This window comes from Protopterus annectens, chromosome 12.part0, assembly GCF_019279795.1.
Source record: "Protopterus annectens isolate FY-2018-M chromosome 12.part0, PAN1.0, whole genome shotgun sequence".
Classification (NCBI taxonomy): Eukaryota; Metazoa; Chordata; order Ceratodontiformes; family Protopteridae; genus Protopterus; species Protopterus annectens.
The window spans coordinates 1,552,282,422-1,552,308,798 of NC_056746.1; the positions used below are offsets into that span (position 1 = coordinate 1,552,282,422).

Sequence of the window (26,377 nt, forward strand, 5' to 3'; positions counted from 1 at the left end):
ACTCATACCCCTGAGAGAGGGGTGAAGACAACAATAATATTTTGTGAAGCCACTTAGACCAGATTGCATGTGTCCAGTGGACATGTGTGCATAATGGGCAGCTATGTATGGGGCGAGATTTTTTTTGGTAGCAGGTTGCCCTTTTTTTTTTAAGATGAGTTTGGAATGTTGGGGAGGGATGATAGGTATATTTGGGGAGGTAGGTTGGGTAGGAAAACAGACAAGACAGTCAAGACAGCATACAGGCACAGTATATGACACATGTGGGGGGTAAACACCTTGGATGGGGCGGGGTGTTTGGAAGTCGGAAGCCCATGAGCCACCTAGTGGAAACAGTGGGACTGAGATCACCACCCATGGGCAGTGACCCAAAGGTGGCTGTGCAGAGAGCTGAGTAGGAGAGCCAGGCTGACCCTCTAGTTGCGCCACGTGGCCCTCAAGCTGGTGTAGCAGATCACCAAACTCCCTGCAGAGCTCGCTACACACCGGACCTCAGACCTGGAGATGGGTGACAGTGTCCTGTCCGCGCCCACTCCCAGAGGGGGTGAGCACCATCCCCTGAGGCAGTTCCACCCAAAGGTGGTGTAGGACCAGCAGATGAGGAGGTCCCAGGCTGGACCCCCGGTGCCCGGTGCCATGGCCAGATGAGGTGGGAGAGGTGGGTCCGCTTGGACCGGCCTTCCCAAACGTGCTATGGTGTTTCAATTTTACAACATATGTGGGTTAGTAATAGTCAATACATTCCAGGATTAGGTATAACAGCATGCATAGATATTCCAACTAACCCAAAACACTAGATATGGATCAGTTGCATAGCAAACAGAACACATGCAAATATGGAACCACAGTGGCCATTACAACAGCATGCAGGTACATTGATGGCAGCATGCCACCAATGTGGGAGTATTTCAACATGGCATATGCAAAGAAAAAAATTTAAATATATATCAAACAATATGACATTTGTCCCAAAAGTAGATTTAATAGAGCACATACCGATTGAGTTGTGTATTTAGTTTATTGTTGCAGGTATGGTGTGTGGGGGGGGAGGGATGTCAATTAACAACTTGTATATCCCTGTAGTTCTCATTACTTTCCTAGTCAGTGCTGTGATCTGTACCTTACAGGTATTATTACACTACCCTATGGCCTTAGTTTGGACAGTGGTATGGATGTCAACAACTATATACATGAACTGAGTTTTACCTGCAATAGATACCTCCTTACTTACCTGGTATATCTGTGGAGGTATTGTTTGTTAACACTACATGACTTTTTCTACACATATTCCCAGATTCCTGGTTGATGCTATGCACATACCTGTCCATCTCTTATTGCACACACTCTAGGCATGTCTTAACAACATGCAGGTGAAACTGGGACATATTTTGACTATTGCCCTCATAAACGTTTGGTGAATTGTACAATGACAGGTTTGTTTTCATAGACATTTTCCAAATATGTACAGGCCTGACAGTCAGTTATATGACATTAAATGCTGCCTACATGTCAGATATTTGTGCACTGATATGCCAGGGGGAAAGCGTAACAGCCAGTAGATATGGGCCAATTAACTGGACATTCTGGACAATTCTGTACACTTGTGGGGTATGATTCTGCATACAGCTTACTACCACTCCCAGGATTCAAACCATGGCTGTGTCTGCTAAAAATAAAACAGTGTCTATCACAGTTGAGTGTGCTATATAGATACTGCTGTGCATCTCTTCTCTGATTTCTGTCTATAAGTCTCCCGTGGTTTTACAATCTGACCTTGTAATTACAACACTCTTATACAGGGTTTCCTAGACAGTTTTATTATGTAGCACAGTGTGGGTGACAGTGATGAGTAATACCTTATTACTCAGAGCTGCTGCAACACTAACAATGCCATACAATACCAGAGTAAACAGTACCAGTCCAGGATTTCAATATTTTATTTCTAGGCACAGTTTTTGTATCTGGCAGACCTGTGGGGGGAATGTTTGTTAGAACTACCTGAATGTTGCCACACATATTACCAGATTCCACATTATTATTATGCACATACGTTTCACTCTGTTACTGCACACACTATGGTCACAGCTTCACAGCATGGGGGTGGAAATGGGACATACTTTGCTTATTCCTCTCAAAACATTTTGGGGAGTTGCTAGAGTGACAGGTTTGTTCTTATAGATGTCTGGCAATCAGTTGTATGTCATTATTTGCTGCCTAAATGTCTGGGATCATCCCACTGATTTGTCAGGGGGACAGGGTGACAGGCAGTGGATATGGGCCAATTAACTGGACATTCTAGACATATCTGTACAGTTGTGGAGTAGGATTCTGCATACAGCTTACTACCACTCCCAGGATTCAAACCATGGCTGTGCTTGCTAATAATACAACAGTTCATGTCTCAGTTGAGTGTGCTATTGTGATTATGTTGTCTATATTTTCACTGTTTTCTGTCTAAGTCTCTCTCATTTGTACAGTATGACCTCTTGTGATTACAACAGTCATATATAGACATTCCTACACATTTTATTTATGTAGCACAGTGTGGGTAACAGTGCTTAATGCAACAGTACTATTAAGAGATTGCAACACTACATTACCGTATGATACCAGAGTAAACACAGGCAGTCCAGCAGTTAGACCTTTATTGTCAGGCTGTTAACCTTTTATTTACATACAACCTATATGACACTCTTCCTGCCATATTATCTGGTGAATTCAGTATATGCCTTAAGCAATACAGGTTTTATACTGGCAATTAACTTTCTACTACTTTTAGATTTATTTCTTATGACAGTTCATGCAAAAGTATTACTAACCTGCCTCAGGACACAACCTCTGCACTCTACAGGCATGGGCTTCCTAGTTCACAGCCCACTCGTCTGCCACTGTCAAAGACATAAGAGGAATATTTAGCTGTACCTATCCATAATAGACATGAGCTGGCAATTATTAAACAGGTAGTGGACTGATACTTACACATGGCTGGGATATCCCCCATCTGCCTAGCCTCTTGGGTCCACTGATCCAAGCAATCCCTCTTTCTCCGCCTCAGGTCGACATAGTGATGCCTGACCTGCTCACCAGTTTGAGGTATACCAGTGGCACTGGTGAGGTCACGGGCGAGACAGTCCCAGGCTTCTGCTTTATATTGAGAACCCTGGTACTGGCCCTGCAGCAGTCTCTGGTCATAGTCTTTAACAAGGAGTCCTGCCATGACTTAGGACTCTTGGGTGCCTCAGCACTGCACCTGAAAGCACACTCCTTCTCCCTCATCAGTCATAGTGCCTAAAGGAGGAAGCTGCAACCAGTTATGAGATGTATTCCCACCTGTTGGGTTTAAATAGGGCCGATTTCCCACACTTTGCCATGATTGGACAGTTTTGAAAATGCTAAGCTATGGGCAAATATGCTTACCTAAGGCTGGCATTGCTTAAAGGGGTATACCAATTGGGAAAACTGATTTAGCTGATCTACACATTGCTTACACCTAGTAAGCAGGGCTGTGCAAAGCTTAGCATTGCCTAATTTTTAATTTGCATACTATTTGCTGTTTGGCATTGATTTATTATTCATTACATGTTATATATGTGTTTGGTATCCATGATTCATGTGTACGTACACTGTATGGGGTCCTTGTGTTTATTATTTATTTTATTACAATGACACCTCACATCTGGTCTTAATGTAGTACTCCAGTTCACATATTTATGTTATGTAGTAGGTTATGCAACATAAAACTGTATATAGATTCCTTTCACATGTTAAGTTTAATATTCCTGTAGTGAGGATCTGATTGGTGATACCTCAGTCTTATGTACTGACTGCTGTGATGGCTTATTGGTTAACTACTGCGACTATAGTGTACAGGGTCCTGGGTTCAAGCTTTGCAAGAGCTGTTTATTTTGTTTCTGTGCAGAACAGCAGCTGTTGCATACAGAGTGATTAAGGCACTTTTAAGCAATTATAAGTGGGTTTGCATGGGTTTGTGTGATGGTAAGCAATGTTAACCTCCAGTTAAATATGCTTACAGAGAGTTAGCTGCAATATTGCTTAACCTATGTGCGCATTGCTTACCCCTGTGCAAACAGGCTTAAACCAGCTTATTACTGCATAAATATGCTTACTCCCACTTACTACTGCTTAATAGTGCTTACTCCCGCTTACCCCACACTAATTTAGACAGAAATGTAAAATCATTCTTGAGAAGGTGGTGGATTTGGACACTCTTTGGATTTATCATTCTTTACACTTTATACCTTTGATTTGTATCCCTGATTCACGTGTATATATACTGTATGGGGCACTTGTGTTTATCTGTGGATTTTACAACATTATTACAATGACACCTCACATCTGCATTTAATGCAGTACTCCACTTCACAAATATATGTTGTTTAGTAGGTTATGCAACAAAAAATATTGTTCATAAAGTGATTTGACATAGAAAATGGAATGTACTGGAGTGAGACTCGAACCGGGAATGATTGCTCTGACCACTACATTACTGCAGACCTGCTTCATTTGCATATATCTTGATATTTATCTTCTTGTGCCATTTAAGCTGCAGTATACATAGCTAAGCAATGGGGTAAACCCGCACACCTATGGTTAAATTTTATCTATTTGATAAAAAAAAATTTACTTGTTTATATTATTATATTTTAACTATTGCTGTTATAAACTTGGAGGGTGTTGCTGGGGGTATGCAACCCTCTATGAGCTGTCTCACTCATTGTTATTGCTAAACTGCAGTTCTTGATTGCAGGGGCATGTATACCCCCTACACTCGTCCATGCTTCGTGTCCGTTTAGGAGCTCAGGCAGCACTCCTTCATTAATATGCATGGCGTGCTGCCGTGCTGCTCCTAAACGGTCGCTTCCGTGCAGGACTAAGCTAGTCCTGCATGGAAGATTACTGAATCCAGGGGTTCATTTTTCAAAGCAAAACTTAATGCACCTACACCATAAAAAAATGTATTACTGTTGTTTTGCAAACATACCTCTCACTTTTGAGATTGTTTTCCACTGCTGCAATCCTCAAGAATTACCATAAAAGAGTTTAAGTAACACCACACTTGGAGGCTAATATTTAACTTAATAAAGCCAGCTATTAAGTCTATGCAGTTTTCAATACATTCACCAAAAGCTTATAAAATATCCATTTATTCAGTGGCAAAAATGTTACAGCTGTCATTTTTCAGAGCATTTTCAAAATACCTTTTTGACCTCAAGAGGAAATTCTGCAGTTACTTTGAAACAAAAATGACCTTGCAAGTCAGACACACATATTTTCTTTACTCCAGTGTTCCAACTAACATATAAGTCCCCAAGTAACTATCAGGTAATCAGTCTGCAGTCCGCTACAAACCTAGCCAAAACCCCCTCCCTATTCAAAAGTTCCCTCCAGTCTCAAGGAAGACAAGACAATAGAAACTATTGGAGAATTTGAGGTTGCACTTCCAATTATCTAGGCTGACCTTGAATGTGCCAAGGGTGCTCCTCTGCTTGACATGTAGTGGAAGTTTGTTCCAGAGGTGTTGAATTATTTGGCACAGGAATCTATCATGCCACTTTGTCTAATTTATCTACTGATGAAGCTTTAGTTCTTTTAAGTGGTTATATGAAGTACCATTTGTTCTGTGAAGGAATGGGAGATCAAAGAGGTCCAATCTATCACAGCTCAAAAGGCTAGATACAGAGCACTACACAGAAGTCTAAAAGAGATTGAGTACAGAGGCAGGACTGCCAGTCTGTCCTGATAACTAAGATTTTTGTTGCCACTAATCTTTTTACTTATGAATCTTTGGGGGCTCTCAAGTTGAGTGTTATGTTTATACATGCCAATAGGTAAATTATAACCAGTACTGGGTCTCATAAGATATGAATAAAGACTTAATTTATCTAGTCTATATTATGTAATAACTAGATAGTACAGCTACTGCTCTTTTTAAATTTTATAATGAATGCAAAGTTCCTAGTTATGTCTAATATCCAGACGTATTGACTTTTTAAATAATATAAGGAATATAAATCCTGTTGTTAAAGATGTATCGATTTTTATTTCTTTTGTATTTGTTAACTGGAATATGACATTGCTCCTCATGCACCTTTTCAGACTCAGCATAAGATCACTGCCTGATTTAGGTGTGTGCTGAAATTCATACAGTAAGCACAAGGAAGCTGATGTACTCAAGTCTTGGAGCATAAGAGGCAGTTTGTTAAATGTTTATAACCATAATCCTCTATACTAAGTGCCAGATGGTGGCAAACATCCCCTTGGCACTCTGATCAGTGACCTGCACCCCTTCGCTCAGGTTTATAAAGATACCACATACATTAAAAATATAGTGGATTACTAATGTCCTCACACCATCTTATCATGACACTTGCAAAGCATATCTAACTATTATCAGCATATTTTATCAGCAATGCAGCCATAATTCAGCAATGATATCTTTTCTAAATATTTAACTCTGTATTTATTTTTGCTGGATTGGTTATAAAATGTTTTAAAATACATTTGACCTTTACTTTAAGAATACGAAATTACAACTTGCCAAAAAAGACTATGGCTTCCAGCATTGTGAAAACAAATCACACCTGAACTAATGATTCTCCCCCCTCTTTCTGTACTTTCACATATGATGTCATGTTGCATATCATTTGCCACATAAAATATAGTTCATTACCACAATGGGTGACATGTAGTGCAAAATAAAGTAGGAATTATTGTTAAAAAGAATGTGGCTTGTATTCAGAATAAAAGGAGTTTAGGTTCATAGGTTCTTATAAAACATACAGACAAGGAGACCATTGAGAAGCACAGTCACATCACCCACTACTAATGGGAGAAAAAACAATGTCCTCTGTTAACACTTTCCTCACATATCCCTGGTGAAAATTTGCAATCAGCCATCCAGTCATCCAGACTAATTTTTAAGGATTGCTAAGGACAAAGCCATAACTGGCTCCTTTAAACACAAGATATGGTGTTCCTCAGATAAGGAATTAGACATACATATCCACTGTTCATTGTTCGCTGAGCCCCTCAACTCTAAATAAATGTGCAAAAAAGACCCATTCCTCTATCTGCTGCTGCTTACATAAGGATTATGCCAGGTCCATTGTTCAATGCCCTCCTCAACTCTAGAAAAAGGACTAAAATCAAACCTCTCATAAAAGTTGTAGGTTACTATTACTTATACCAGACAATTTGCCCACAAATACCATACTGTTATTGATTTGCATTCTTAATGATATTAACTGAGAATACAAATGAAACACACCAGCCAGTAAATAACAAACAATAACCACAAAACTGGAACCACACCAACGTATTTTAATTAAAATACGTTGGTGTGGTTCCAGTTTTGTGGTTATTCTTTGTTATTTTTAATGGTATTGAAAATAATTCTAGTATTACTCTACTGATAGGTCAGCATCTGCCAATCATACATCACCTAAGAGCTGTAGTCAGGGCAACTACCTCTTCACCCCACCCTGGCTACACCTCTAGTGAAGGAAGTACAGTGCTAGATATATAAGGGCAGCCTATTCCAGAAATGGAAAACATGTTGGGTTTGGCATATATCATAACATCTGGTGTTGCTGATATAATGGCATATGTTTAGGTCTCTTGATCAGGTGCTTGGTTTATCACTGATTCTGTTTAAGTTACAGGACACAGAGGTTGCTGGATCATTCATACAACAGAAAACTAAGAAGAGCTTACCCCTCAAGAATCAATGACACTTAGTAGGTAGGCGGGGTTTTTAGTCTGTCAAAGTAGATAATGGTACTAAAAACTGAAAATCAGAAGAAGCAGCAAACCACAACCAGGAAACAGGAATACGTGTAGACCAAAAAGCCTCACTCTGGAATGTTGTAAAACGTTCAGCAGATGCAAAAAATACGGAAAAAATCTTGCAGTCAAAATCTTTTAGAAATGTAACAGCAATTCACAAGGTGCTCGCCAAAAATGATGACAAAGTGATAAACTTGAAATCTTTATTCCACAAACACGAACCAAACTCCAACACAAGCGCTTTCACCCGTTCGTAACGGGCTTTTTCAAGTGTGATTTCTTTATACCACAGATCTTTCTTATATATGCTGGGTTGTTACGTTAATTAGTTAGATAATTGATCAATCATTTAGTTAATCAAACGTACTTTCTTTTTTGAAAAAATAAGTACATTTAAAAACTGTTTAAACATGTATTTTGTTACATCAATAAAAAATGTATGTTAAAATGATGGAAATGAAATGCATTACATTTTAGCACATTTAGTAGTAAAAATCTAATAGAAAAAACTTCTTGATGTTGCCTCCACTTAAAATTTGAACATAACAACTGCATTAATTACTCATTTTTTGTACTACATATTAATCGCAAAGTAGTTATATATGCAGTTGTGTGTAATACTTTCCAAGTAACTGAAATCAATTTTGCATGTTACATTGTATAAAAAATATAAGTTGCAAAAGTAAAATGCAAAAAAATAATAAAAAATAATAATAAAGTTGTTGCATTGTTTGATGTTTACCTTGTAAATGAATCTTTTAAGCACTTGAGTTTTAAAATCAAATGTAAACATATATATGCCTTAACCAAGGTAAACATTGAATAATAAATAATTTTAATACTAAATTTGTGTTGTAATCAATTTGTGATATAAGTAAATAATAAAGTTTAAAAATTCATAATACATATACCTATGTACCAAAATAGCAGAAAAACGTATATATAAAAATAAATAAATATAAAAAGTGTATGTGTGAACATAGATCTCTAATTTATAATTTACTGTGTTTGTCCTTCAAAATACAAGCCAAACTGGTTCCATCATTTAAACCAGGGCTTCTTGTGGCTTCAAGCCTCAGCTGCCAAATTAGTTCTTTAATGTTTAGAGCATTTTTCCAATCACCACCCCTCTTGTCATAAACTACCCTGTCCAAAACAAAAAAGCGAATGGACATGTTAGCACAGTGTTGAGAATGTTTAACAAAAGCATTCGTCTCCTTTTTTGTTTTGATGTCATTCATGTGCTCATATATCCTACGTCTAAACTCTCTTTCTGTTTTGCCAACGTAAAATGATAAACAATTTTGACAAATTCCTAGATATACCACCTTAGATGAATTGCAGGAAAAATGCTCTTTAGATATAATAGTGATACCTCTAGAAGGAATGGTGATTTTGTCACTATTTGTGATGTACGTGCATTGATGGCACGTACCACATGCATAAGTACCTTTTTGTTTGGTCACTATGTTAGTTTGCAAGCTGTTGTTAGAACTGGTTTTAGTTTCAAAAATGCCCTTCAAATTGATGCCCCTTTTTCTAACAAACGAAATTTTATTGGGAAACATATTGGCAAATTCATCCTGCATGTGAACAATAGGCCAAAGATTACTTGCTGTGCTTTCAATAAAAGTTGCATCCTGTGAATATGTGTATATGAAATTACTACCAAAATTGTCTTCCAGTTTATTCTGCCTCCTAGGAATAACAGCTTTAACCCCTAAAAGCGGCGGAAAATGTACATCTCTTTTTCTTAAAACTTCACCAAGAATGTCCTGAAAAAACTCCTCAGGATACCCTCTATCCAAAAAAGAGCTCCTAAGAAATTCTGTCTCCTCAAAGAATAATTCTTGTGTGCTGCATATTCTAGAGGCACGCACCAGTTGTCCCTTAATGATGCCCCTCTTAACATGCAATGGGTGCCCACTGTTAAAATGTAAAAAAGAATTGCAATGTGTCTTTTTTCTGTATATTTGGGAAACAAAACCAACATTGTCAGATTTTTTAGTTAGTTTGATGTCCAAATAATGTAAACTTCTCCCATTTATTTCATAAGTGAAACGTAGGAAGTTGGTGGTTTGAATTAAATAATTCATGAAGTCCTGAAAGTCCACTTCAGAGCCTGCCCAAAGAATGCAAATATCATCCAAAAATCTCCTGTAGAAGCTGATGTATTTGCTCCATTGGGTGGAATGAATAAATTGTGTCTCCCATTTGCTCAAAACTATGTTTGCATAAGAAGTAGCACATGGAGCCCCCATGGCCACCCCACTGTTTTGCTTGAAGAACTCCCCGTTAAAGAATATGAAATTGTTGTTCAAGATTATTCTCATGAACTCAAGTATGTTGTTGACCATACAGTTACTGAGGCCAGATTCCATACTTATTGCCTCACCAAACCAGTCTAAACCCTGCTCATGAGGGATGCTAGGAAATAAGTCAACGATATCTATCATGACCATATGTAGACTTGAATTGTCCATACTTTGATCCAAACTACTTAGAAATTCCCAGGAGTCCTTGCAAATGTATTTTAGTCTTGCTACATAGCTTTTTAATTGAACATCCACAAATTTACTAAGTGGTTCTGTTATTCCACCCGCTCCGGAGACTATTGGGCGAAATTTCAGTGGGTTTAGCCCCTTGTGGACTTTGGGGATGCCAAATAAAATTGGGGTTTTAGGTTTAGAAACAGTCAGAAAATTATATGTTTTTTCATCAATAAACCCCTGCATTAACAAATCATATAAGTAATCCTTGATCTTTCCAAGTGCAATATTAAGTTCATTTAAAGAAATAACCTCATATGTTTTCGTATCATGTAGAATATTGCGCATATAGTTGTCATATTCAAACTGTTTCATCAATACAATGCCACCCCCTTTATCAGGCCTCATTACCCTGATGTTTTCATCCTTAATTTTGTCTACAATGACCTGCAAGCTGTGAGGAAAATTAGTAGAATGTTTAATGTTTTTGTTTTTAAAGTAATCCCTGAAACTTTTTTCAATGAGTTCCTCAAACAACTGTAGTTTGGGATGAGTGGGAGGATTAAAAGTACTGCTTCTGCAGAGCAAACGCTCTCCCTGGGGTTGATTTTTAAAAAACACCCTTAAATTAAGGTTTCTTATGAACAATTTTAGTTCAATAAGCAATTTGGGCAAATAACTTGCCCTGTGTGGAACAAATTGCAATCCCTTAGTGAAAAGTTCAAAGAATGTTTCAGTAATCTGAATGTCAGTGTAATTATATATTTTGAAACCGTTTAAACTGTTAATACTACAAATTCCTTCCTCACATGTTACTAGGGATTGTACAATTTGATTGTGCTCAAAAGATCTACCATGAGTTATCGTCTTTTCCCCCAGGCGTTCTGTTGAAATTGATTGGATTTCACCCGTGGTCTGCCCTGGGGTATCTGAAAACCCTGTTGGTCATAGTTGTTTCCCTTTTGCGCTAATCTTTCACTCCTCCTGGGCATGTCAGAATACTCATGTCCCTCATTTGACGCCTGGTTAAACCTATTACTTGTTTCTTCTAAATTTACATTTCTTTTAAACCCTGGTACTGGATAGGCCCTATTTTCTCTATATTCAGCCAAGTCCCTTTCCATCTTCTTTGCTTTTCTGTCCAAAACCTTAAAACAATGTTCATCTACCTCTTTAAATGTATCATTATATTTCTTTTTAAAACTAATAAATTTCTCATCCTTAACAATGTTGTCATGCAAGGTATTCAATTCATTCAAAATGACATTTCCTTTAAAAGCATAGTCATCGACCATAAGCTTTAGTACTTCAACACCAGTTCTATTAAATAATTCAGTTAATTTTGAGTGTAAAGCAGAGCCTGCACAAGCATTGTTAGGATATCTGTAACAACGCAGCCCCTTGGGCACACGCTCCACTTTTATACATTCATTCAGGTAATTGATTTCGAGCTGCGTGTTTTTATAAGAATATAACTTGTTCTTAAAGAGCTCAAATTTGTTTTCCAATTGCTCAAAACAAGCGTTAGTGTTAACATTAACAGTACCTGTTTTAAACTGTGGCTGTTGTTCAGTCCAGGCTTTGAAACTAAAGTTGTTGTCCAAATAAGTAAAATTACTACGTCCAGCAGAGTTGTTAACAAGTGGTTTAACAAGTTGTTTACTTTTGCAACTTATATTTTTTATACAATGTAACATGCAAAATTGATTTCAGTTACTTGGAAAGTATTACACACAACTGCATATATAACTACTTTGCGATTAATATGTAGTACAAAAAATGAGTAATTAATGCAGTTGTTATGTTCAAATTTTAAGTGGAGGCAACATCAAGAAGTTTTTTCTATTAGATTTTTACTACTAAATGTGCTAAAATGTAATGCATTTCATTTCCATCATTTTAACATACATTTTTTATTGATGTAACAAAATACATGTTTAAACAGTTTTTAAATGTATATATTTTTTCAAAAAAGAAAGTACGTTTGATTAACTAAATGATTGATCAATTATCTAACTAATTAACGTAACAACCCAGCATATATAAGAAAGATCTGTGGTGTAAAGAAATCACACTTGAAAAAGCCCGTTACGAACGGGTGAAAGCGCTTGTGTTGGAGTTTGGTTCGTGTTTGTGGAAGAAAGATTTCAAGTTTATCACTTTGTCATCATTTTTGGCGAGCACCTTGTGAATTGCTGTTACATTTCTAAAAGATTTTGACTGCAAGATTTTTTCCGTATTTTTTGCATCTGCTGAACTAAAAACTGAATCTTAATGAGGAAACGTTGAAGTCTCTTGAAATGGTTTAAGTGTTCAACAAAGTACATATCAAAGAGGGTGTTATATTGAACAATTGGCCTAATAAGGTTTGGGTTAAAGTGAAATTATAATTTCTCTGGACCTTTAGTAAATACCAAGAAGCATAAATTGTGCAAGCAAGAAGGAATTTTTAACAAGCACAATGGTGCGATGCTCAAAGGACAGTATGTGTTAGATTTAAGTGGAACATTTTCATTTTCTATATTGTGATAGGTAATGATGAAAAATTTACCAAAGGAAATTATGTTGCACTAACTGGCCTTAGGGATAAGCCCATACTTAATATGCCAAGCATTCATCTGCTCTGGTCTAGTCTTTACTACAAAATTTGAGTATCAGAGTGAGATTGGATAACTGCTCCCACTTTGCAATCATTGTCAAACTTGACTAAGCATAGTCCATTGATACCTGTTTTCATGCCAAATAAACATATACTAAAGAGGAGGGGTCCTGTGGGACACCACTGGTGATGCTTTATGTCCAGAACAAAGAAGCTTGACCTTAATGGCATAGATTCTGTCAGATAGCCAATGATCAATCCAGCAAATTGTGCATGAGTTACTGATGGGTTGAAAAGTATCACAGTTATCCTTGTATGGTGGACAGTGTTGGAGGTCTTAGCAAGGTTCAGCCCTTTAACAGAACTTTATTAAACATTTATTAACTGGGAAAATCCGACTTGGAACAAAGCCAATTTTCAGGAGAGGCCCAGGGAGAAACACTCCAGACGCATGTCTTTGAATGTGGGAGGAAACCAGAGCAAACCCATATGAATGGAGGGAAGGCACTCCAGCCGAGAATTGAACCAGAAAACCACTTGCTGTGAGGTGACAATGCTACCTCTGCACCACTGCCATGTCCAAAGAAACCAACCCCCTTTCTCTGTTGTTGGGGATTGAACTCTGTAATCTTCTCACATAAAACCACCTCCCTGGCCACTTGGCCAGAGAAGCAGAACTCAGTGAAGCTGCACAGTCATGATCTGCCTTTTTCAAAGCCAAACTCATGTGTATACAAGGATGTAAGGCCAGCTATATCATTGCATGTCAGCTCAGCTCAAATACATTACATAGTCTTGCACATCATACTACTGAGATTGTGTATGTGTGTGTGTGCGTGTGTGTGTGTGTGTGTGTGTGTGTGTGTGTGTGTGTGTGTGTGTGTGTGTGTGTGTGTGTGTGTAATACCCCATTTGAGAGATCTGTTTTAGCCCTCTTCTGCAAATTACTGTTATGATCAGAATTCTTAAGACATGAACTATTCTCCCAGCATCATGCTGCACAATGAAACTGAGGGTGTTGTTAAATCAACATCCTGCACTGCAGTAAACAAAGAGCTTTAAAAAAAGCATTCTTTACTTCTGCAGTCTAGCCTCATGTGTCTTCCTCACCTCACAATATGTTATATAGCAGTAAGGATTTGATAATGGTTCCCTCCAACAAGGTATAGAAACAAAAAGCTTTTTATGACAGTACAGTTAATAGGAGCAGGCTTGTTTGATATTTGGACACTAATAACTCAGCATGTAGTTAAAAATCCCCTAAAATAGTTAATACACAGATGAATGAAGCACCAGGCAACTTGGATGGAATTTGCCTGATGTTATATTTGAAAACAGTGTAAATGATACTGCATTTATTAAGTATATCTTATTTAAATTAGTATCTGTTCTAAGCCGTTCTATATTTCTGCTCATTATGAGATGTTTCCATATCTGTAATCTTTTGTGGTTAAATATGTATCCATTTCATTGTATTTTTACAGTTATCCCATTTTAAGATTCCCAAATACGTGGTGACTGTGAACAGCTATCCTATGACTACGTCGGGAAAAGTAAGTATATTACTTCAAGAAAGCGAGTAGGTGCCTTTCTCCTCGACACTATATAGACATATTTCTCAGTTGCAGTGCATGTTTCACTGCATTTTTGGCTTCCTTCAAGCATGTATCACATATATTATTTCCTTTGTTGACTATATCTAAGCTTGTTATTACTTAAACTTACATAACATTTTTTATCATCTTTATTGAATTATCACTTAAAACATAAGCAAACATATATTTATATAAAAGAAAAAAACATATTAACATGTTCTTAGTTATGAACATTATATATCACGTGTATTCATTTATATAGATATCACCAGTCCAACACTGCATAAATTTCTCAATTCCTGCCTTGTCTTAAACATGCTATTACAGCTTCTGTGGGGAGCATAGCTCTCAGCATCTTAATACAACAATCTGGGATAAATCCAAAACCACTAAGGGACCATGACTCAGAATTAGGAACAAATGTAAATACTATTGTTATATACTTAGAAAAGTGATGGTACAATAGATTTTGATTTAGCATGCATTTTCTAAAGGACATAACATTTGAATCTCAAATGTCTGTCATTATTTAATGATTAATATTCAACTACTTACCGGAGACCAACACACTTTAAGAGGAATAGACCAAAAGCATGATCAAAATCAGGGGCATTCTGCAAAATCAGGGACAGTTAGAGCAATGATGGAAAGTCCAAATAGTGCTCTGGTGATAAAATGTGATTCACAGAAATGAAAAGGTCACATTGAGTAAAAGCTAATTAGCATCACAATAGCATGTCTCTGAATTAATACTGCACTCTTGGAAGTAACCTTGCTAGTGTTTCCCTATCAAACCATGCAACATTGTTGCACAAATAAAAATGTACTGCATACACACACACCCACACACACCCACACACACACACACACACACACACACACACACACACACACACACACACACACACACACACACACACACACACAAAATATCACTTATACAAAGACACTATCACTTATACAAAGAAGCACACTTAACTGTTGCAGTGTTAACAACCCTGGTCACATCATAGACATCAATGGATGTACACTAGCATAAGATTATGCATATTTTCCTTGCTAGACGTTTTCTTTGAATAACTCTTTTACATGATTCCATTGCCTGTAAAATCTAGGGAAGCAAATATGAATGATCTGTATTAGTTATACCCCTGAACACTCAGATTGCTGTGTTTGCATGCAGGTTTCTCTAATCTGATCACCGTGGTGCTACAAACCTAAACCTTCTTACTGCTGTAACACCACAGGAACCATTGAATCACATATGCATAACACTCTGTGCAATCTTGCTAGAAACTTGAATGAGCAGTGGAATGAGTATTCCTAAATCTTAGGGTGTTACTGTAATTCTTCACAGCTTCATTCTATTTCATGATCAGAACAAATACAGTTTCTGTGAAGTGACCAGAAAGGTGATGGCAAAAGTATTTCTGACAAGGCTTTATTACACTGTGGTCAGTAGAAGGATAGCTTGAAAAACTTGTGTCAAAAGTATGAAGAATAATTAGCCAGTAAGACTGCAATACAGTGCAGTAAGACATGACACATAGAGCTGAATGGAATGCGTGAGGAATATGTTTGCAGGTAGCACTACCTGGAATTCATAAATATACATGTAGCATACTGCAGATAGACTAAAAAGAAAACTGAAGAGTCCTATATAGGGTGGAGGGGGTTTAGATGAAGGCCGCAAAGCACACACTATTATATCTTTTGTGTTACCACAGACTTCTAAAGCACAAGAAGAATTTTTGACAGGAAAAACTAACCATTATTTTTACACTTACAGGAACATAGTTTATTTGTCTATGCTGTGTAGAGTCCTTTTAAAATTTACCTTTCAGCATACCTCTTAACCTCTTGGCAAAAGAGATCTGGACAAAGCCTAAAATAATGGGGGGACATAAATATTGCCCTTATAAACTTAGAAAGTTGCTAGAACTACAAGGATTTGTGTTAGCATGCATTTTCTGAAGGATATAGAGTTTGAACCCCAAATGTATTATTATTTATTGACTTCAATTCTCAGAGATTTTCCAGAAAACCACATAGTTTGTGGGGAACACTGCAAAAATATGAGAGAAATCTGGGCATTCCGAAAAATCTGAAGAGTTGAGAGGTATGTCTTTCAAGAAGGATGTTCCTTGTTTATATCAAAACAACCCATATTGAACAGAATAACTAAGATTGCATTCTAGGACCACAGCTTAAGTCTACAAAGGTGGAAAAAGGCAACAGAACAATTTTAACCATGGACACCATAATGAACTGACTTAAATGACAACTGTATTTAGTAAAAAAATGTTTTTCTGGACTGGATTGTCTACTTTATAAAGGTTCAGTGGGAAACATTTTCAAGCACATAATGCATGACTTGTCATAGCTAGAAGGCAGAGTAAACCTTCACACACACAAGGAAAATAAAGATACCTTGAATACCATGATCTGGAGAGGCCTGTAATGTACATGAACAAGAACTGCAAAAGTGATTAGATACAGTTAAAATGTTTCCAAACCTTCTAAATCAGAAATATCTGGAAATATTTATGAGTAACTCATATCTGGATGGCACAATTGTAGGGTTTACCCATGACTGGTGTGATTTTATCATGAATTTGAAGGCTGAATGATGACACAAAAACAACTGTCAAGAAATCTGCATTACAGTGAACACCCCCAAAATAGACAGTACTAGGTAAAATACAAATTAAAAAATAAACCTTGTAATAACTAGGCTCAAAAAAACATGAACTCCAAAACATAACTGGAACTGCAAAATTTATTGGTTAAGCACTTTCATTCATGCACCATGAACTTCATCAGAACAAATAAAATATTCCCTTTCAAACATTTAAAAACCTCACCTTAACTAGTCACCTGATGAATTCATCTACTCAGGTTGTATCGCTCATAAATATGTGAACAATTAATTGACGTTAGTCAAAGAACTGACATTCTTTCTGAAAATATATACATAACATCACTAAATCTGATAATGTTTTTAATTTGTTTGTGTTTTACTTCACAGTGTCTATTTTTTAGGGTTTTCATTGGTTTGTCTTAGTATTGGATATGTCATCAATGGCACCTTGTAACACAAGTATTCCCAGTGGACTATTAGATACTTTTGATTTTAACCACTCTATGGGTGAGTTAACTTTGTTGCTCAGACAGATTAGTAAACAATTTACACTGTTCCAGCTGGAGCAGAGTCAATGCAGGGACAGATGAGGTTGAGTGGCAATATTAGCAGTGGTGAGTCTCTTAGATTCCCATTAGGACAACAAGTACTGGCTACCTGTGTTATTTTGTCGCCATTGCCAGGAAGTAGTGCTGGTATTAATCGTTCAGACTTGTTTGAATAAGAACCTATGGAAAGATTGGATGCATGGATTAATAAGCATTATGATTTCCTTAATGCTAAAACATCAAATGATCCTGGCTTGTTAGGTGTGCAACTGACTGAATTTTTATTTATTTTATTTATTTATTTAACATTTGTTTGCTGACAAAGTCCGACTTAGAACAAGTCAATTTTCAGCAGAGGCCCATGGAGAAATGCTCCAGATACATGTCTTTGTAATCTGGGAGGAAACTGGATCACCCAGAGGAAACCCACATGAACACAGGGAGGACATGCAGACTTTGCACAGAAGGCACTCCAGCCAAGAACTGATCCAGAGAATCTCTTCCTGTGAGGCAATAATGCAACCGCTGCACTACTGTGCTATCCAATTTGAAAAGAAGCTCCTCAAATATAGAAAACTTCAGCTAGAGAATGCTTAATTTTTTTAAATGTATTGAATTTAATCATGTTCTTAAGGAACTAATAAGTTGGAAATATCCCTTCGGGCTAATTTGTGGCTCAGCTTTACATTTGAAGCTTCTCTCCCTGTTTGACATATAGGCATGTGATTTGATAAACCTTTTGACCAAACATAATTCCCAAACAATGGAAGAGCTGTTGCATGACATCAGTTCTTTAGATGTTTCTATTTGTGAGATCTGCTTTTTGATAATTATACATCTAAATATAATCGCATCTTCCAACATGTGGCTAAGACTTGTGGAGAAATTATGGAAAGTAAAGCTAAGAAATCCTCATATGGATGAGGAGAATTATTCAAAAGGAAGAACTTATCCTAGCCCGCCTACTCCTGTCCCTAAACAGGTTGATGTGGATCTGAATATCGATTTGATATTTAGTGACATCAGCTGTGAAGTATCTCTACACAACCCTACTGGTTTGTTGGGAGATGCTGTTCCAGCCTCTTTCGAGTCCATGTTGTGGAAGAGATCATTATGGATTATGAAAAAAATTAATGGTGGACAGTCCTCAACTAGAGACTATTCTAGCCCGAAGGGACAGACTTATTCTCAGTGGAATCCTAAGATGGAGAAATCATTCAACCAGAGATGAAATCGTTAGTTAAATTGGTGTTAAAATTGTAAATAATAGCACTTCGGATTTTAGCATTTGCAACTATTTATTGGAAAAGGAAGTGGCTTTTGTTCTTATTATGGATATATTGATAGATTTTAAATTATATATTAGAAAGTTTAACTTTTTACTTTTATTTGGTTAGGGATGATGATATGGATGTGACCTTCAGTCATCTACGGAGGTCTAGTTTATTCAAGCCCCTATTCATCCAGTTTTACAGACCTTTGAAAAGATTTGTGAGTTTGGACATTAGGTATATTTTGAACTGTTCACCTGCTAATAATTATTTTAATTTAACTTACAGTGAATGCAGTCTCCCTGACAAGTTGCGTAGTAACAATAATTTGAGAATAATGAAACCTGATAAGGAGGGAGGTATGGTCATTATGGATAAAATAGATTATATCAACTGAATGTATGATTTATTGAATGATAGAGAGTATGATGAAGTTTTCATGGATGAAGTTAATACTGCATATAGCAAAGTAGATATAGCCCTCATGGATATGTTATTACAAGACCAGGTTAATATCAATAAACATAACGTTAACATTAAATGACAGGCCTTTGTTACCAACTATATTCAGTATCCCTAGGATTCATAAGGATGTTAACAATCCCCCCTGCAACTGGTAGTTTTTGCAGCAAGGTCAAAAACTCATTTCATTGTCAAGTTTTTAGAATCGACCCTCAAAATGGGATTGGAGCAACTTTCTCAAATTTGCAAGGATTCATGGGATTTTTTGGAGGAGGTTTAGGGAAATTTCCTTTAGAGAGGACTGTGGTTTTTTTTACCATAAATGTTAAAGATTTATACTCGATCATCCCACATAATATGGGTTTACAATGGTTTGGTTATTGTATTTTAAGGGCTTCAAAATTACCTTCAGGATGTTTGAACACCTTAGTGGCCCTTATGGATTTAGTTTTGACAAATAATTTTATCTACTATGAGGGACAATTATTTAGACAGGAAACAGGGGTTGCAATGGGCACTATGTCCGCCCCTCTTTTCGCTAATTTTGTTATGACCCATTCAGAATTTGAATGCATTTGTTAAAGTGGGTTTAACAATTCTTGATCCTTGTACATGTGTTTTTTGGACAATAACTTTATTCTTTGGATTGATACAGAGGATAGAATGTATGAATTTATTGAATAAATTAATAGCACTGTGGAATTTTTTATTTTAATAGTTGCCACCCTAGGCACTGGAAAAAAGCCATAATCATGGGCCAGTTGGTGTGTCTTGCCTGTATGGTTTCTGACTTTGACACATTTTTGAATGAATGTGATGATTTAGTCAACATGTTCTTTAGAAGGGGTTATTCCCCCAATTTTTTGTTGACCCTATTTTGGAAGAGGTTATTGTTAAAAGGAGAAATGTTTCATACCCCTATTATATTAGGGGATGAAGGTGAAAATGTAGAATTGAACCAACAGCCCTCAATAGGTGCACAAGGTCTTTTGTGACTAAATGTTCTTTGGATATTGACTTTATTAGTTCAATCTTAAATAAGAATTGGGCACTATTAAATGAACATCTAGATCTGAAGACAGATCTAGACAATAAACCTTTAATTACCTAGAAGAAAGATAAATGTTTTAAGGTTTATATAGAAAATAAGACACTTGTTTCTCCCTGGTTTCGAAATGAAAGGGGAGTAGGAATGCTCAAGTGTGGTCACTGCTACCGATGTGCTTTTATTTTAGTTAAGGAATCTGTTTGTGTTAGAAATAGAATTAACCAAGCCAGGGGTTGATTTAATTGTAATACAAAACATATAGTTCATTTAGTCAACTGTCAGCTTTGTACACCATTTTATGTAGGCGAGACGGACAAGAAGATTTGTGAACATGTATATGAGCATATATATGATATCAAGAAGGGTAAAACCACTATTGCACTGTTCAAATAGGTAATAAGGGTCGTACTCATAAAGGTAGAATATAATTTCCAGAGGTGGTGAACTAATGAGTATGTGGAATGCCACGAGTCGTGGTGGTAATTATTTCTCAATGCTAGCAATCCACCTGGTTGGAATGTAATGTGTTCAATTAATTGCCTCTTGAAATTAAAACATTATGAGATTCAATGACATTATGTATATATTTTTCATTTTCAGGCAGAATGTTAGTTCTTTGACTAATGTCAATTAAGTGATCACATATTTATTAGTGATATAATTTGATTGGATGAATTCATCAGGTGATTAGTTAAGGCGAAAGTTTTAAATGTTTGGAAACAGAATATTTTATTTGTTCTGATGAAGTTCATGGTGTATGAATAAAAGTGCTTAACAAATAAATTTTGCAATTCCATTTATGTTCCCGACTTTATTGTTTTTTGAGCCCAATTGTTATGAGGTTTATTTTTTAAATATGCATTACACCCATACTTGAATGTGAAACAAGTGTTCAAAGTATAAGTTCAGATAAAATCTCACATCTAGGAGACTCTCTCTCTGATCCACCTACTTAACTGAATGATCTACTTGAAACTTTAACTAGCATCACACACAGGAAGGGCATCAGAGAGAGTCTTCTAGATCTGCCAGTTAAAGTGATTTTATCTGGACTAATCCTTTGTACCCTGTTTCTTGCTAGTCCTGTCACCTTCTTAGTCACAGTCACAGGCAGGATGTTAAATCTCACTTGAGCTTTCCGGATTACCTTTTCTTTCCATACTCAAATGTAAGTTACTACTGTTATACAATGACAATGCTTTAAAAGCAGCATCTTACCTTTTGTAAGTAATGCTACTGTATAAAAGAACTTCCTTTTATTTGTCCTCCTTGTGTTCTTCAGAATTACAGTATACAAATGTACTATGCATGCACCTCCTGACTGATGCTACGTACTTTACATAATACACAGATTTTGCTGTAGTTTATTCCACTTAGCAGAGATGCAGCTACAGGTGGAGTAAATGTGCATCAGCTGTAGTTTAAGACTTTTCACACTCACATTTTCTAGTGTGAGTCTTGTCAAAGATTTGTTTATATTATATGTAAACACTTTAGGGTGTTTCTATATGTGTTGGGAGGTAGAAATGAAGTGGAATGAGGTTTCTCTGTTTAGTGTTAAGGTAGAAGGGCAATGCCTTGCTTATTTATTTATTTATTTACACAAGCAGTGATGAAGAACTTAAGCTGGAATCATTACAGGTTATCTTTGATTTACAATGTCCACATACTGGTAAACAACCACTCATTATTCCTGATTTTATATAATAATTAGCTACCATTGTGTAATTTTGCATACCTTATAAAGCAGTAAATTGTAATTTATTTTAGTTTCAAAACTGGTTTTGTGTTTAGAGCCTAACATACTTAACTGAAGCCCATTTTTAATTCCTTGTCTTCTGCTTCTTTCTTTCTTTCTTGATGCATTTATTTTTTGAATAACATTTAAAGGATTGTATATATCCACTCTAATGGTTTTATGCATTTGATTTTAAGGTTCTAAAGCCAGTTTTGATGTAGAGAGGATGAACTTTGAATCTGTGATTGCAGCAGGTGACCTTTACTGCCCTACCTTTTCTAAAAGAACTTTAATCATCAGTGGAAAATGTTAAATAAAGTGAAGATAAATTCATAGAAGCTTTATCACTGTGGACAACACTCATTGGGTAAAACAGTGTGAACACAAGAAGAAGGAGTAAAACATAGCAATGCTCCATCCTGCTTTTAGCATCATTGCACACATCCATTTTCAATGCTTTCATTATATTATATATTGTATAAATTCACATTTTCAGCTTGACCAAACCAATAATTTTCTTGAATTTCAAAGTATTTCCTGTAAAAGGTTAATAGTGGTGATGGATACACTTCTGGAATTTTAGCACTCTATTTCAGAGAGAAGACTCTGGTGCCATAGATATTGGTTATGCCTAACAGGTAAAATAGCTTTATTATTTTCTCATGCTGTTCTCAGTGGTAGTAGTTTTGCCAGAAAAGTAACCACAACTTGTCTGCACCTCTGTTGCCATAATTTATAACATGTTAAACCACGCATCAGTGTATACTATAAACTTTTCAGGCTTTTTGGTTAATTGATTATTTTGGGAATAGACTCCCCTCGCCATTCACTTTGCTGTACTTCATATGTAAGTCCTTTTCATAGTCCAAATCATGAATACAGGGCCCACCACAGCAATTTAAAGATTATACACCTCTTGTATCACCCACAGAGAACAAAGCATTGACTTTACCAATAACATGCTTTGAGACAGAGAGCAGGAGTGTCAGAGCCACGGAAACATCCCATTGCATTCGAATATGTAGCTCTGCTCTGTTCTTATCCAAAGGGAGCAAACTGTTTAAGGATGGGGACAAATTATTGCTGTGGCCATATAGGACAGAAACTCATATAATAATTACCCCAGATTTGCTGATTTTATGCAAACATGGTTATTGTGATGAAATACATATTTGCCATCATGCATCTTGATCAGAGTTTAATTCTTAAAGGGCAGTGATGAAATATCATAGTTTTATAGACCTTTATCTCTGTTCACTCCAACAAAACATGGCACTTTTTAAGAAATATGCCCTTTTATAAATTACAGTGGTACAGTTTATGGCATATGAACATGCAGTTCCCTTAACATTAAGAAGGAAAAAAATGTAACATTTCTGGGACCCTGTGACTTCTGAATTTCACATTGGTAGTACAAGGAGGGAACGTTTCTGGAATTTTAGCACTCATTAATGATTCAGTAAGAAGCTCATTCACTGGACTTCACTGGACTGTGCAGTTTTCTGTCTCTCTCTTTCTAATTATTTTTTATCTGTTTTGCTACAGATTCAGAAATATTTACTAAAGAAAGAAATGGAAAAACATCTTGGACTTTAAACATCTGCAGGAGGTCTGTAGCAGGTTCCTAGGTGTGGTGACATTCCCTTCCAATACTTATGGTGACTGCTGTGGTAGATGAATATTCCTTGCTTCAGTCTTTTTTTGCCATTCCTGGCCCATGTCAAAAATCTCTTCTCCATGGATTGTGTTAATTTCATGAACTACATACCTCTAATGAATGATGGCATATTTTCCCTCCACTGATTTTGTTCATATCATGGACTAGATATTCCCAATGAATGATGAAGGCTAAAAGCAATGTGAAGCACTTTTAGTAAGGTCTTAAATTATGTTTTCCAGTTTCTACATTCAAATATTCTTTGTTGTTTTGATGTTGTTACGTGCTGAAATGCTGTACTGGGAAGACTTACTATATGTAAAGATTATTTAGAAAATTGTAGATTGTTTATAACTATATTCAGTACCTACATACAAATAAACAAGTTTGATAAAACAGGTAAGAAATAAATTTGAGCACATTGGCCTCATATTATAATCTATTTATTTTTATTTCTTCATTTCATTTAACTGGGAAAGGCTGACTGATCCCAAAAAGAGTGCCCTTTCAAGAGTGGCCCAGGGAAAAATGCTCCATGGATTACAATGAAACTATAATTGAAATTACAGCTATTGTCCAGAGATACAAAGAGTAAATAGTAGTACTGAAACATTTTCAGGGAAAGAGATAATAATATATTTTGAGAAAAAATATGCAACCACTCTTTATTTACAAAAAGAGTATTAGCATCAAGTCAATATTAGAAAACAATAAAAGTGCAGTTCCACTTACAAGATCCAACATTTTAGGTAGTTTTCCATGTGGAAGATGTAAACAATGTAGGTTTATTAGTAATGTTTCCTGTTTTGAATTTAAACACAATGGTAAGACCTTTTGGGCTAGAGATCGATATACCTGTAACACCACAAATGTTGTTTACTGTGTCAAATGTGATTCATGTGACTGTTTTTATATTGGAAAGACTATTAGAGCCCTTAACAAAAGTATCTATGAGCATTGTTTGGCAGTAAAAAAGAAGAAAGACATTACCAATGCTTTGGCAGTTCATGCCAGTATTTGTCCTTCTTTTAAGAAGTTTTCTTTTTTGTGTTAGAAAGAATCAATTCTGATTTATTTACTGGGGATTACAAGATGTTACTTGAATGTCATGAAAGTTTATGGCAAATATCTTTGATAGCTGATCAAACACCTGGTCTTAATGGCACTATTAACATCAAATGTTTTTTGTTATTAGCAAAGCTTAGATAATCACTTTTACAATTTTGTTGGTATGAAATTATCATTACTGAAATTGTTTTTATATAACAAAACATATATATTTATGTACTCAAATTGATTTATATTTACATTTTTATTTTTATACTGATTTAATTATTCATTTAGTTTTATATTAACTTAATTAAGTTTTGAGCCATGTGATCTTGTGACACGTTGTATTTAAATGAATGGAGTGTGTGAGGCAATTTTTCTGAAGAAGCTCAGTTGAATTAAAGTGAGTGAAAGCGCTAAAACTGCCGTCTTGTGATTGGATTTTATTGTCTCCTGGTTTTGGTGTTTTCTTTTTATCTAGTATATGTATTGTATTTACATTTTCAATTGATTGCATTTTCCTGTATGAAGCTGGTAGCTGGGGGGAGGGGGTTAGTGTGTTAATATAACTATACAGTGACAAATGTTAGTCATTCAGTATTAAAAAGGGTATGGATAGGGAAGAAAAACTGAATATCAGTGAAAGTGTTTGAATCATACAGGAAAAGGGTTAGCTTGATCGAAAGTTGGTCAAGATTGATATACAGAGTGATACAGAGGGATGGTTAGGTTGATTGAAAGGATATTCTTTTGCAGAAGTGTGTAAGTAATAGAATGCTAGAATTGCTCAAAATTAAGGTAATGGTTGATGTTAATACTCCGAAATTTGGAAATTGGTGATTTATACACTGTTAATTTCATTATTGTATTAAATGAGTTTTTACATTTTGTATAAATAAATTGGTATTAGATTTAGATCTGATTTCTAGTGGGATATTGTATAAGGAACACGTTGAAGAAGCCACTACTTCTACCTGCCCAGAAGTACATAGCATCGTTGTATAACATTGAAGAGGCCTTCTGTATGTTATCTGCATTTCTAAATTACTATATATATATATATATATATATATATATATATATATATATTTATTTTATTTACTAGACCAATTTCAGTCTCAGCCAAGATAAAGCAAATAGTAACACAAAGTAAGATTATTACATTGTTAGTGGCACAACAAGTATTACAGTTGGCTTTGATGCAGAAGCCTGTATGAGCGATTCCCATAACAGGTAGATCGATTGCTGACTCAGCAGTGCAGCATAAGGGGGTGATGTACTCCTGAATTTGCTGCCATTTGGAGGAAATGTTAAAACTGAGGACCCATCTGTATGAGTAGCTGGTAGCTCAGGTCGATGTAAAAAATCCCAAGGCACCTATCAAAAAGAGTAGGGGAAGCTACCTGATATTCTGGCCAAATCTGTGCTATTAGTATAAATGCCACCTTGGGTCTCCCCTGAAAAGAGGCTACT

General features: G+C 36.1%; 1 protein-coding gene across 1 annotated transcript in view; it reads left to right on the forward strand.

Annotated features, from left to right (window-relative positions):
- The window catches only part of LOC122817288 (medium-chain acyl-CoA ligase ACSF2, mitochondrial-like), a 1,483,010-nt gene extending 1,457,326 nt beyond the window's left edge, over positions 1-25,684 (forward strand). The window contains exons 15-16 of the mRNA XM_044090514.1: positions 14,379-14,447; positions 23,743-25,684. Of these exons, the coding sequence (XP_043946449.1) occupies positions 14,379-14,447; positions 23,743-23,793 (120 nt within the window). The 3' untranslated portion in view covers positions 23,794-25,684. The remainder of the gene's footprint in view (positions 1-14,378; positions 14,448-23,742) is intronic.
- The last annotated feature ends 693 nt before the right edge of the window (positions 25,685-26,377 follow it).